Source organism: Pagrus pagrus (genome assembly GCF_965226575.1).
Source record: "Pagrus pagrus genome assembly, chromosome: 23".
In the NCBI taxonomy this organism is placed as follows: domain Eukaryota; kingdom Metazoa; phylum Chordata; class Actinopteri; order Spariformes; family Sparidae; genus Pagrus; species Pagrus pagrus.
This window is the reverse complement of record NC_140205.1, coordinates 1,504,695-1,518,987: the sequence shown is the minus strand read 5'-3', so window position 1 is coordinate 1,518,987 and position 14,293 is coordinate 1,504,695. Positions and strand designations below refer to the sequence as shown.

General features: G+C 46.0%; 1 protein-coding gene across 1 annotated transcript in view; it reads left to right on the top strand.

Annotated features, from left to right (window-relative positions):
* The first annotated feature begins 763 nt into the window (after positions 1-763).
* Positions 764-14,293, top strand: part of ptprb (protein tyrosine phosphatase receptor type b) — a 29,070-nt gene continuing 15,540 nt past the window's right edge. The window contains exons 1-12 of the mRNA XM_084345204.1: positions 764-1,181; positions 4,139-4,568; positions 7,675-7,794; positions 7,881-8,021; positions 8,779-9,036; positions 9,116-9,382; positions 9,528-9,644; positions 9,726-9,872; positions 10,080-10,197; positions 10,843-10,988; positions 13,354-13,620; positions 13,754-13,812. Of these exons, the coding sequence (XP_084201330.1) occupies positions 1,116-1,181; positions 4,139-4,568; positions 7,675-7,794; positions 7,881-8,021; positions 8,779-9,036; positions 9,116-9,382; positions 9,528-9,644; positions 9,726-9,872; positions 10,080-10,197; positions 10,843-10,988; positions 13,354-13,620; positions 13,754-13,812 (2,136 nt within the window). The 5' untranslated portion in view covers positions 764-1,115. The remainder of the gene's footprint in view (positions 1,182-4,138; positions 4,569-7,674; positions 7,795-7,880; positions 8,022-8,778; positions 9,037-9,115; positions 9,383-9,527; positions 9,645-9,725; positions 9,873-10,079; positions 10,198-10,842; positions 10,989-13,353; positions 13,621-13,753; positions 13,813-14,293) is intronic.

The following is a 14,293-nucleotide window of genomic DNA, read 5'->3' as shown; positions in this document are numbered from 1 at the left end:
ATAATAATAATTTGAACTAAAATAAACTAAATGTGATGTTTGGTCTTTCATTTCTTCCTGCTGGTCCGAAACAAGGAAGCAAAACAGGCCCAAAATCTCAAACATGGACCACAGCAGGAAAACATGTTTTCTGTGGCGTCGCCTGTTGATGAAATGTTGTCGTAAAGTTTAACTTCACGTTCGCTTCTGTGCTGCAGCTGAGGCACAGTTAGCCTTTGTTAGCTTCTGCTCTTTGAAAATAAAACCACAGTTTCAGACAAACTTTTAGCTCCAGAAACCAAAACTATGATGCCAGAGTGACGAACACGTTGCAGTCTGGTGCTGGTTCACAGTCGGATCGGCGGTACCGTCGCCTGTTTAACACTCTGCACTGCTAATTAATGCAATTACTTAATAACTTGCACCAGAAACCAAAGCAGATGATTTCATGTGTTCCCAAAACTAAATTTACACCCTGACAGATGGAGACGCATCAGAAGACGAGGCTGTAAACTTTAAACTCGTCTCAGTGGGAATTAATCAAACGCTCGTCTTCTATTTATAACATCTACCTCTGCGTTGGTGCAGCTAGGTGTGCTGCTGTTGTACTTCAGGCCTATTAATAGCCTCGTACAGGCAGAGATTGTAGTCGTGCCTTCGCAGTGACTCACAGCTCTATTGGCCTGATTGAGGAAGTCCGTTAGTGACTCCCAGCCTCGACACTATAGAGTCTGACAGACAGACAGGCAGGCAGGCAGACAGACAGGAAGAGAGAGAGAGAGACAGGCAGGCAGGCAGGGAGGCCAGAGAAAAGTGAGAAACGCTGGAGTCTGAAGTCTGAGAGGGTTGAGCCGAGGATGGACGTGAGACACAGACGACGGACGAAACACATTCACATTCTTGAAAAAATCGTTTTTTGTCAAATAAGGATTTGTTCTCTGTCACGAGGAGATTAAACGAGCTCCTCACAGCTGTGTTATTTTACAATTCTCAGTTTTCCAGGACTCCACTGAAGACCTCAAAGGGATAACTTTCTAAAATCTGCTTGAAGTAGTGACTATAAACCCACATCTTCTACCTCAGCCTCAGGATTATGGTGGTGCATGCTCCGTCTGAGGATCTGAAGGACGATCAAAATGCTGAAATGTAAATGTCAAAGTTACCTCTGCTGCCTGTGGTTCACCTCGCTGCTGCTGCTCCTGGTGAGTCTGCTGCCACCTCTGTAATCCATTCATTTATCATCTGTGTGGGAAACCAGCTGATGATGTGGTTTAAAATGTTGTCGTGTCTGTTTTTGTGCAACAAACGGTGAGAAAAGAAGTGAGGAGAAGTTAAAAGATTAAAACCTGAGAGTTGTTCGTGCTGCTGTAGTTGAGCCGCATCTGAAGGGAAATCTGTTCTTCATGGTTGAAAATTAAATGCCAATTCCAGTTTCTTGATTTTTTTTGTCATTATACCAAAAATTATATGGAAATGATACTCATCAGAATGAATCAACTGCTGCAGTCCAACATTCGGCTTCAACAGTGACTGAAATTAGTTAAAAGTCACAGTCTCATGCAGTTTAAAGATACAACATGCAGAATATAATGTTAAAACAGTTTTATGATTCACTATTCAAGGCGTCTGTAGCCGCCGGTACATTTTGTTTGCAGGAGACGACGAGGCGTCCATCTGGACACAGACCTTTAAACCGGACAAACAGAATAAAACCTGATGAAAGTCCTCATGGCTCCACTAATCAGGACTTACGAGGGAAGAAACGATAAAAAAGACGTGCTAAAATAAATAACCGCTGGAATAAATCAGGTGAAAGTTCATTAAAATGCATAAATAAATAAATAAATAAACACGTCGCTGCTGAAGAATCTGCAAAAGTTGCTCTGCTCGTTCTTTCTTATTCTGTCAAGAAACTTTTGTCTTAAACCCCCAAAATCTTTACATTTCTTAACTAATTAGCAGAGATGGAATGTAACTAAGTACATTTACTCAGGTACTGTACTTAAGTAGCAGTAGTTTCTGTGTTCTGCGGCTGTACACGTTCACATCTCCACATTTTGGAGGCAGATATTTGTTTTTTGTACTTTTGCCACATTTCTGTGATGCAGTCGAGCTCGAGCCACTTCAGCTGCACGCCAACACTTTCAGCTCAGCAGCTTCAGCTTAATAAAGGATGTAAATATAAAATAAATAAAAATATCATCTTTTCAGATCAGTTTGTTCTTCTGGAGACTTTGATTACAGCAGACGAGCTGCGTGCAGCCATTTCATGATTGTTTTGGTTTTATTAGGTTTTAAAAAGTTCCCGTTCTTTTAGTCGTTGTTGGTCAACAAACATCTCCAGTGCTGAAAGTTCAGACCACGACGTCTCGTTGTGTTCATGTCAGAAAGACTTGAAGTTGTCGAAGGGGATTTTTTAACTCACGGTTGAGTGAGCAGGAGGCGAGCAGTTCCCCCTGCCGCCGGTGTCTGTGCTAAGCTTCGCTAAACACGACCCGGTCACTCAAATAAAATAAAAAAGATTCTCAGAAATGTTTGACTTGTGTTTTCAACGAGAGACGTTCAGATCATTTTCACCTCTCACGTTACTGACATGATGATCTGTAATTACAGCTGTGATCTGTGTGTATCAGAGTGGTTGTCACTGATGTTCCCTCTCTTCCTGTGTGTCCCTACATGTCTGTCCTCCCCGCTGTGTTGTTGTCTCTGAACTCACTGAACCTCGTTATCAGTGACACATTATTTCATTTCCTGTTCTGCCCTCCAGTTTTCACTTCTCACTGATCGCTTGTTGAACCCTAAAAGTGATAAAACACACGAGGTTACACTTCTTTAAATAGCTGCAGCTGATTAACTCCCATCACAGTCCATTTCAGGATTTCTTGGCAGCAGCACAGAAGATCCATTGTTCTCAGATCTGTTCTTTTCTATACGTTAGATTCAGATACTTTACTCAAATAAAAGTACTAATACTCCTAAATCCATGTGTAAGGTAACTGAAGCTGTCAGGTAAATGTAGTGGAGTTACAGTACAGTATCTCCCTCTGAGATGTAGTGGAGTAGAAGTAGAAAGAAGCAAGAGAAGACTCGAGTAACATACAAGCACCTCACAGTACTTGAGTAAATGTACTTAGTTACTTTCCACCACTGCTCACACTAATAGAAGGTGAAGAGAAAAATGAGCTGCTGAATGTGAAAACAACAACAATCATTAAGTTTAACCTGAAGTTTTGATCTTCAGGACGTTTGAGGGGAATAATCTGTAACACTGTCAGAAACGTGAACAACATGTTTTATGTTCTGAACAGGAAGAGAAATGAAAACTAAACCCGACAGCTTCTGGTTTCAGAGGGACTATTTCTTAACGAACGACAGCGTATCCAGTCGCAAAGAAACATCAGATGTCTCCACACAGCTCGTCTGCTGCGATCACAGTCTGCAGAATTAAATGCTGTAAAATAACATCCTTTAATTCTGCAGACGGGTTTTAAAAGAAGAAATGTTCTGTGGACTACGAGACTCCACCTGACTTTATATCATCAGGAGGAGACGATGACTGAGTTTATCATCTTTGGGTGAACTTTTCTAGACTAGTGGCTGCAGCCAGGATCCAGTGAGTGAGTGAAAGGTTTCAGGACAATAGGATCAAAGTGACGCTCCACCCAAAGTCTGGATCCTGAGCATGAATCACTCTCCTCCTGTAGACTTGAAGGGCAGATGTAAAGGTTTGTTTTGTCCTTCGTGGTGAGCAGAGACTGTCGTCAGCTCGACGTCGTGTTCGTTAGAAGGATTTGCATCATATATATGATCTATATATATATATATATCTATATCTATATATATATATATATCTATATATATCTGTATATATCTATATATATATATATATGATGTGTATCGTTACTGCGATGGCCCAATAATACTGCAGTATCATGTTAAGGCCGTATCAGTCAGCCAACTGTTAATTTGCTTTTAAATGAACCAACTTTTCCATGAAAGTCCATCATGATTGATTCACTTTGACTCTGTTCAAACTGCTCGGTGGTGAAATGAACCATGCTGAACATGAACACATGTTTTTAACCTGCAGAAGTGAAAACGATGAAAACAAGAATCACTCTGTGCTTCATTTATCTGACTGGTCTCGTTTCTCCGTCAGGATCTGAGCAGCGCAGCTCCCACAGAGAATCACACCGTCTCATGTAGCATCTCAGTGTCTGAGCCAGTGTCCGGTCTGGACTCCATATCACTGACCGTCAACACGCCTGGACAGGACTGCTCCTTCACACTCATGTCTCCGGACGCCGGAGGCGACGGCGCCAAGTGCAGAAGAAGAAGGAGAGGAGACGAGGAGATGGAGACTAATGAGATCGGAGGAGGGGAGCGAGGAGAGGAGCGGGAGGGGGTGAAGGTGGAGACGGGGACGAACTATCTGGGGACCAACCAGCTAGGAGTCGAGGACGGAGGGAACAAGGAGGGAGGAGACGTTTTCACCTGCGTGTTGGATCAGCTGGAGCCTGGGACGTCCTACCAGCTGCAGCTTCAGTCCCAGAGAGACGAGGAGACGGCGAACGTCACCGCCAACACCAGTAAGTCCTTTACTGCTCTTCACTGCACTCGCGTCCTCGCTCTTCTGGAGCTTCATGGTGTTTGCTCAGTTAACACTCACATGTTTATTGTTATTTAGTCCAAGTAGTGTTTATTTACATGAGTACATGTGCTGCTGGACTTTTTGTGCTTAAAGTGCACCCAAAACTGAAACTTTCAGATCCTGTGGTTTACCCCAAGTCTCATCTGACCGAAGAGGAACTGTAGAGAGGTTTAATCAGGCGTGAAGTCATCACATGGCTGTTTACCCAGAATGCATCTCTTTTAGATCACCCACTGTGTTCAGTTTTTTTGTATGTATCCTGACAAGTAATGAGATTTTCACTGAGAGAAGTAAAAACTCTGAGGAAAAAGATTAAAAATTGAGGGGAAAAAAAAAAATGTTCAGAAAAAAGTCGAGCACCGTTTTCTCCCGACTCTCTGCCGCTTCCTGTCTCTCCTGTCTCTCCTGTCCCCGCCTGCCCTGTCTTGTCTTCTCGTCCCCGGACTCATAGTCCTGGTCAGAGCCGCTGTAAATCACCTCTGTACTGTATCTCCTGTCTCCTCCTGGCCCAGACAAAGTCCAGGACCACTGGCCCCACAGCTAAATGAGCTATGAGCCAGTAAGCTAACAGTAGCTAGCAAAGAGCAGCGGTTGTCAGTTTTTGGAGCTGCTTTCAAACTCTGGATGTATTTAACAAATTACACCTTTTGTTGTGAAACTGTTGTTTTAGAGGAACTTTTTCTTGACGTACAAGTTGTCCGTCCCTGTGATCGTTCCTCCTGGACGCGACATGACAAAACTAAACCGTAAGAGACCGAATCCACAGTGTTTGGTTCAAAGTTTAAACCCTCAGCTCTTCAAAAAATCATGCAGCACTCTTTCAGACCTGAGAGGCTGTGAGCCTCACCTGTACCTGCGACGAGCTGCACTAACATGTCGGAGACGTCTGAAGTCAAACAGCCTGTTGTTTCCATCTCCTCTGACCTCCAGCCGTTTGAAGTGTGTGTGTGTCTGTGTGTGTGTGTGTGTGTGTGTGTGTGTCTGTGTGTGTGTGTGTGTGTGTGTGTGTGTGTGTGTGTCTGTGTGTGTGTGTCAGAGTTAATGTCATGTAGTTTCCCTCTCTGTAGCTCTGTGATTAGCCACAGGAACCACAGACCTGCTGAGGGAGAGTGATAGAGCAGTAAAAGTACATGTACTGTGTGTGTGTGTGTGTGTGTGTGTGTGTGTGTCTGTATGTGTGTGTGTGTGTGTGTGTGTGTGTGTGTCCACACTGGCGGGCCTCCAGAACAGAAGTTGGACCCTCGGTGTGTATTTCCATCGTGGGTAGAGCTCAGGGTTCAGCCATTTCCTGCCTCCATTGTTTCTTTGTTCTGTGGGAAGCACTGGGAAAGGGCGTGAGGGTGTGTGTGTGTCTGTGTGTGTGTGTGTGCGTGCATGTGCGTGTGCGTGGAGGAAACCGGGTGTTACTGCACCCAGCCGAGTCCCGCCTGTAACCTTCTCAGCGATTCAAAACACTTGTACTGAAGCTGTTTGTTATCTCCGGAGGCGCTCTGACCTTCAGTGTTCACATGACCTCAGGTTTGTTTTTACCTGTCGGAGCTGTTCAAGCAGCTGCGGGGGATGTAACTGAGTACATTTACTCGAGTACTGTTCTTGAGTATTTTCTGCTCATACTTCTTTCTACTCCACAACATCTCAGAGGGAAACGCTGCCCTGATCTCACCTTCAGATGTCGGTTCTCGTGACGCTTCCCAGCTTTGCACGTCTGACCGAAACAGGCTCCACCCTCCTTTACTGGCTGCACCTGATTGGTCGAACGCCACTCGTGTGCCGCTGCTCTTGGATTTCAAACTGGACCAACATGGCGACTTTCTCTTACATCATAAAAACAGCTCAGCGAAGTCATTTCAGGGCCCGTGTCCATATACTGTTTTTTTTCCTGGCGGTGCATTCAGGAGCGCTGAGATGAAACATCGCACCGCTGCACCTTTTCTCTGCCGCAGACGTTCGCTCCTCATTGGGAACGTTTGAAAAAAGACGGCAGTCTTTAGTTTTTATAGTGTTTCAGGGGGTTACAGCGCGACTCGCTGCGCTGGTCGCCCCTGGTTTGAGTAAAGTAGCTAGAATTGAAGTTTATGTCCATGAGGAGCGAGCGACGCCCAGTCTCTCGAAACACAACGCAGCACTCCCAGAATGCATTGCACGGCTTCCTACATAGATAATGAGTGGGAGGTGAAAACGACGGACCCTGTGGGCATCGTGATTTTGTAAAACAGTGCTGCCTGCCTCGTTAGCTCGATGCTAACAGTGAACGTGCTAATGGACGTTATCATCACGACAGTAATGTTATTATCCGGAGTACACACTAACTCTTCCTGATGATTCAACAAACTTTTACCTAAATAAGATTTTGATTTCATGACTTTAACTTGGAGCTAAATATTTTAAAGTCTGGTATCAGTACTTCTGCTGAAAACTTCCTCCAGCGCTGCTCGCTGACCTTAAAACTCAGTAAGTGAAGATACAGAAACATCAGCAGTGGGACTGAAAGCTGCTGTAGGTGTTTGTGTGTCTGTGTGTTTGTGTGTCTGTGTGGCACTCGGCTGTGATGTTGCTGCATGATAATATTGTTCGACTTCAGTTTGAAGCACCAGTCGGCGACACGGCGGCACAAACACACACAGAGCGGCATTGTGGGAAAACACAAACCAGGAAGCGGGGAGCTCTCAGACAGGCGGACGACTTGAAGAGAAGCAGGGGTGTGTGTGTGTGTGTGTGTGTGTGTGTGTGTGTGTGTGTGTGTGTGTGTGTGTGTGTGTGTGTGTGTGTCAACAGGACTCCCACAGCGCTCACACTTTGATGACAAGGCCACGGATCGAGGCCGTGGATCCTCTTCCTGCCGCCCGACCGAACCTCAAAACAGATAAATCACTTTAAAGGAACAGTCCCACTGTTTTAGGATACAGTGTGTAAATTATCCAGACTTGGTGCTCAGCTGGGCTGAAGGCTGCTCACACGGATGAAGCTGATATGGTCTTCTCATCTGACTTAGCTGTGGAAATAAGTTGCAGTGAAATAAACTTGTGTGTGTGTTGTATCATCAGAGCCGTCGGCGGTGAGCGGCCTGGCTGTGACCTCCAGGACCAGCAGCAGCCTGGGTCTTTCCTGGCAGGCCGGCCCGGGCAGGACGCAGCGGTTCAGGCTGCAGCTGTGGGACCGTTCAGGTACGTCTGTCGGGATTCAGCCCCACAAGAAGAAAATCACACATCAACAATAATAATAATAATGAAAATCTCCTTTCTGTCTGCAGATCTGCTGATGAACGCAACGTTAGAGAGCACGGCAACACAACACAGACTCATCGACCTGTCGCCAGGACGACTGTACAACGTTACCATGGTGACGGAGGCTGGCGGGCTGCAGAACAGCGAGACGATCGAGGCTCGGACAGGTAGTGAAGAAGAAGACAGGTAGAGACAGACAGGTAGAGAAGAAGAAGACGGGCAGAGACAGGCGGGCAGAGACAGACGGGCAGAGACAGACGGGTAGAGACAGGCGGGTAGAGACAGGCGGGTAGAGACAGACGGGTAGAGACAGACGGGCAGAGACAGACGGGTAGAGACAGACGGGCAGAGACAGACGGGTAGAGACAGGCGGGTAGAGACAGGCGGGCAGAGACAGGCGGGTAGAGACAGGCGGGCAGAGACAGGCGGGTAGAGACAGACGGGCAGAGACAGACGGGTAGAGACAGGCGGGCAGAGACAGGCGGGTAGAGACAGGCGGGCAGAGACAGGCGGGCAGAGACAGGCGGGTAGAGACAGGCGGGCAGAGACAGGCGGGCAGAGACAGACGGGTAGAGACAGACGGGCAGAGACAGACGGGTAGAGACAGGCGGGTAGAGACAGGCGGGTAGAGACAGACGGGCAGAGACAGGCGGGTAGAGACAGACGGGCAGAGACAGACGGGCAGAGACAGGCGGGCAGAGACAGACGGGTAGAGACAGGCGGGTAGAGACAGACGGGCAGAGACAGGCGGGTAGAGACAGACGGGCAGAGACAGGCGGGTAGAGACAGACGGGCAGAGACAGACGGGCAGAGACAGGCGGGCAGAGACAGACGGGCAGAGACAGGCGGGCAGAGACAGGCGGGTAAAGAAGAAGAAGACATGAAGTAGAGATTGAATAACTCTTGTGCTGACTCTCTCTCCAGTCCCGGCTGCTGTCTCAAACGTCACCGCCGACTACAACAGCACAAGCCTGTCGTTGTCATGGCAACAGCCAGAAGGCGACCTGGACTCGCTGGTCGTCACCATCTCGTCCAATGACACGAGCCGCCGGGAGACGACGCTTCCTCCGGACGCCACAGAGGTCACCGTTGATCAGCTGACTCCCGGCTCAGCCTATCGAGTTGCGGTGACGTCCCGGAGCGGCGAGCTAACGAACCAATCAGAAACCACCGTCAGGACAGGTGAGAGTTTGTTCTTTTCTTTTTCTTTAAATGTTTCCCCTCTGTTCTTTTCCTCAACCTGTGTTTGTCCCATTTTCAGCTCCGGCAGCGGCGTCCCTCCTCTCCCTGTCCTCTTCGTCCTCTGGAGGACTCTTCCTCTCGTGGTCGCCTCCCGCTGGCCTCTGGGACAGTTACAGGCTGTTCCTGTTTGACGGCTCGCAGCAGTTGGTCGACACCACTCTGGACCGAGGGGCGGTGAACTACAGCTTCCCTGGGACGAGACTAACGCCTGGGCGGCTGTACAGAGCTGTGCTGAGGGTGGAGAGTGGAGGACTGATGGCTGAGAGCAGCTGTGACGGAGCGACAGGTCAGATCACTGCAGAAATATACAACAATAAAATAAATGTAACGGCAGAAACATGTGAAAACCTGCAAAATAAAGACAGACAGTTGTTCACAAGTACATCATTTCTTCAGAGCAGTTGAAGTTTGAATATTAAAACTCTGTGCAGCTCCGGCTCCGGTGTCGGACCTCCACATTCAACACTCGGACGAGACCTCGCTCAGCGCCATGTGGAGCCACGCCCCCTCTGGGTCACGTGACGACTACTTCCTGACCATTCGCCACGGTGAGATGAAAAACATTTTTAGTTTAATCTTGTCTTTTTGTCCAACTTTAATTCATCATTAGTGTCATTAATTCCTCACAGCTAACGTCACCGTGGATACCAGGAAGGTGGAGTCGAACATGAGGGAGTGCACCTTCAACGTGCTCACACCTGGGAGGCTTTACACCATCACCGTGACAACCAGGAGCTGGAGTCTGAACGCCTCTGTGTCAGTGGAGGGGAGGACAGGTGTGTTCATGTGCTGGAATAAATACTTAAAATACTTTACTTCTGTTTTAAATGATCAAATCTTTATTTAGTGCAGTTTCATTATATTCTCTGTTGTTCCTGTCGTGTTTACACGCAGGCGTTTGTGAATTTAAGGAGTAGAAGTGCAGTTTATAGTAACAAATGATGGAGTACTGATTGCTCAGTGTGTGTCTGTGTGTGTTGCAGTTCCCATGGCGTTGAGTACCATCACTCTGAGGAGCTCCGGCGTCAGCAGCCTCCAGGCATCATGGGTAAAACCACGAGGAGACGTGGACTCGTACACACTGACCCTGCTGCAGGACAGGTGTGTTTGTGGACCAGAGTGTTGAAAAATGCCACTTCAAAATAAGATTAAAACAATAAATACAAAGTGTTTCTTGTAACAAGCTACAAAAATTAGAGCTGCAACAATGAAGTGTTTGTCAACTATTAATTTATTCACCATTAATCGTGGTTTGAGTATTTTTTTTGAAAGGAATATGTTCTGGTAAACTAAATACTAAATGATGATTGTATAATACTACATAATTGTTCTTCCCGTGCAAAAAGTGAAAACACTGCTTCCCTATAACTCACTGAATGTCTGTGTCTGGATTATTTTGTGTTATATAAGTGTAACAAGATGTTTTAACGCGACATCCAAACACCAACGTGTGTCAGATGTTTGTGATGTTGTTGTTTTGACAGCTGTTACCACAAATGTCGTCTCCATCTTTGTTTGGTCAGTCCAGTGTAGACGTCCAACAACCTCCAAAGAGTCACAAGATAAATTGGAGAGACAACAAAAAGTTTTTGTTTCTTTTATTCTGAAACTTTTGGATTTGGAACCACTGGTTGAACACTAGACTTTTATTTTGAAAGGACCACATTTTCTAAAAGGACAAAAAGGGATTAAAACGTGTTTGAATGTAACATCAGTGACGCTCTGAGCTGCTCGTCTCGTCCACAGTGTCGTCGTTCAGAACGTCAGCGTTCCGGTTGGTTCTTCTTCTCTGGTTCTGCCCGGTTTGACTCCCGGCGCCCTCTACAGGCTGCAGGCCGCTGCCGTCAGCGGGAGGCTGCAGTCAAAAACCACCGTCCTGGAGGGACGCACCGGTGAGTCGCGACACACCACGACTTATTTCATGGCTGTAAACTCTCAATCATTTCTCACAAGTCTCTGAGACGAATTTAATGTAAACACAAGTAAATGTTTTTGTTATTTATTGATTATTGGAAACTTTAATGATGCCTGTAGACAGATGTACATGTTTGCGTGTTCTGCCGACCTTATGGTACCAATCAATTGGTACCAATTTGCATATATTAGCACCAGATTACAGATTAGCTTCAGGAAGCGTCTAGACAATGATGAGGAAGTTAGTTTGGTAAAATAAATGTATTAAATCAAAAGCTGACACATTGTGAGACTGAACGTTTTATATTTTAGTAGTTTTAGAAATAAAACAAAATAATAATAAAAGAATGAAGGATTCAGTGTTCAGCTCTTCATGTTTTGAAATAAGATTTATAGAAAAGAAATCTGAATAAATATAGAAACCTTAAATATTTGAATCGTTTTAAATGTGATGGTGAAAGACATCAGCACCTCTAAGATTCTTGCTGCGACGTGAGGAGGATGAAAGTTTAGGACGTCATGAAACTGATATTTAACAGTCACAGTGTGAATGTAAAGATTAGAAGCAGCTTTTCTGTCAGTGCAGGTTTGTTTTCAGCTGAACTGTGACTGTTATTGTTTCAGAGGCTGTGCAGATGTGAACAGTTGTGTAACACAATGATTGGCGGTCAGTCAGATTTTTGTGATGTAGAGACACATTTCTCATGCAGGACTTGTTTCCTCTCGAACACGTTCGGCCGCTGTTCACAGGAAAAACTCCCAAACTCCAAAAACTCGGTCCAAACAACAGTCCTGAAACCGAGCGGAGCAGAAAACACGACCTCGTCCAACAACATCACCACAAAGATCTGATCAGTTTAATATTTCACCATCAGAGAAACGAGCTCGACTGCAGGATCAGTCGTAAACTACTCTGAGTGAAGTCAGCACTCAGAGACTCTGGTTCTGGTTCTGGTTCTGGTTCTCTGTCTCCTCTCTATAACGTTACGTTCTTGAAGTAAAGTCCATTTCCCCTCCAGCTCCAGTCAGCAGTCAACATTACAGAACAGAACCACCCGACAGTGGAGGTCACCTCCGGGTCACTGCTGCAGTCAGGCTGATAAACAGGAGTGAAGATAAATCCACTTTTTAATCCCACAAGTTACAAAGTGTCTCTGAGCTCTGCTCCCGTCGGATCAGAGCAGACTCTGATCCGACTCCAGGACTCTGAGCGGCTGAGCAGTCCGGTGTGAGACTGTCGGCTCAGTTGTCCCGTGATATTTCCACAACACCTGAACAAACTCCATCGCCTGATGAAGATCATGAGATGTGGCTGAAAGCTTTGGAAAACAGCTGGAAAGTAGATTTAGATTCTTTGACATAAATAAGGATTAAATTTATTAAAGTAAACTTTCATCAGTTTTTAAGATTTAAAACAAATTACAAACGTTTCTGAGACGAGTCAGCAGCTGTTGGTGCTGTGGAGAGAGACGCAGCTGAATGTTATGTTAATGTAAATCAGCTAAACGATGCAGCGCACTCCTTTATGTAAAACAGGTGATTTAAAGAGTTTTCATCCACTGTTAACATTTTATTATTATTAAAATTAGTATGATTTTCAAAAAATATCATGAGAACAAAACAATCAGTCGAAGCTGTTTTCTCAACCTTTATGTTTTTATAGAAGAAGAGCGTCGGTTACAAACACTTAAAGGTCCAGAGGTTAACAAGGGCGTGTGTGTGTGTGTCTGTGCGTGTGTGCGTGTGTGTGTGTGTGTGTGTGTGTGTGTGTCAGCAGGAGTGTATTATGTGATAACATCAGAGAGTTTTTAGAACAATAGCTGAAATGCCAAAAATGAGACACTCCCAGTGCTCAAAGGCTTCCTGCTGCGCACACACACACACACACACACACACACACACACACACACACACACACTTCCTGCTTGGAGCACCTATTGTGTTCCCACATAATGTCCCAGTTATTTTCAGGACATACTCCGTGTGTGTGTGTGTGTGTGTGTGTGTGTGTGTGTTCTCCTTCCAACCAATCAGCACTTGAGTAAACAAAACAAAACCCCGCCCACACTCCCCTCAGACAGCCTCCCATTGGTCGACAGACAGAATTAAAGACTCTCTTCTTCTTCTCTGTTTGATTCGGATCAATAACTTCTCTCGTGTCGTTGGTTTATTGTGGCGACATCCAAAATAAATCCTGAGCAGTTACTGAAATACGTTTTTATTTCGTTAAAAACACACGTAATGATTTATTTGTCATGCTGTCAGAGACGGTCTGCAGCGCCCTCTGGTGGCTGAAGAAGGGCTGTTTGGAAACATGAAACTGAATAAATCTTGTCCTTTCAGCCCCGGCGTCGGTCTCCGAGGTAACCGTTTCCAACGGCGGCAGGTCGGACGCTCTGCACGTGTCATGGCGCCCGGCGGTGGGCGTGGTGGACAGCTACCTGGTTCGTCTTCAGGACGGGAGTCGCACCGTCCACACCCTGGCCGTGTCCCGCTCCTCGCCGCCCGAGTGCTCCTTCAGCTCGCTGGTCGCCGGGCGTCTGTACTCGGTCGTCATAGTGACGCGGAGCGGCAGCCTGGAGAGCGCCACGAGGGTTCACACACGAACACGTGAGGATGAATCATGAGTATTCATGTTAATAAGATGATTCATTTTTTATTCATATACTGAGAAGTGGAGAGTGATGATAGAAAACATGTTTGCTGTATTTTTAAAACATTTTTTTTTCTTGTCCGTCTTCAGAACCGGCGACTGTGCAGAACCCGGACGCTGTTCACACCGCAAGAGACGATTTCCTCAAGGTCTGTTAGTCGAGTGTCATAACTTATTTTAAACTTTTGATTTTGTATCATTAATGTCACTTTATAATGGTGTTGTGATCTTTAAATTATAATATTATAAATGAAACAGCCGCTTAGTTTCACATCGTCTCCTCCTGATGATATAAAGTCAGGCTCAGCCATCGTCTCCTCCTGATGATATAAAGTCAGGCTCAGCCATCGTCTCCTCCTGATGATATAAAGTCAGGCTCAGCCATCGTCTCCTCCTGATGATATAAAGTCAGGCTCAGCCATCGTCTCCTCCTGATGATATAAAGTCAGGCTCAGCCATCATCTCCTCCTGATGATATAAAGTCAGGCTCAGCCATCGTCTCCTCCTGATGATGTAAAGTCAGGCTCAGCCATCATCTCCTCCTGATGATGTAAAGTCAGGCTCAGCCATCGTCTCCTCCTGATGATGTAAAGTCAGGCTCAGCCATCGTCTCCTCCTGATGATATAAAG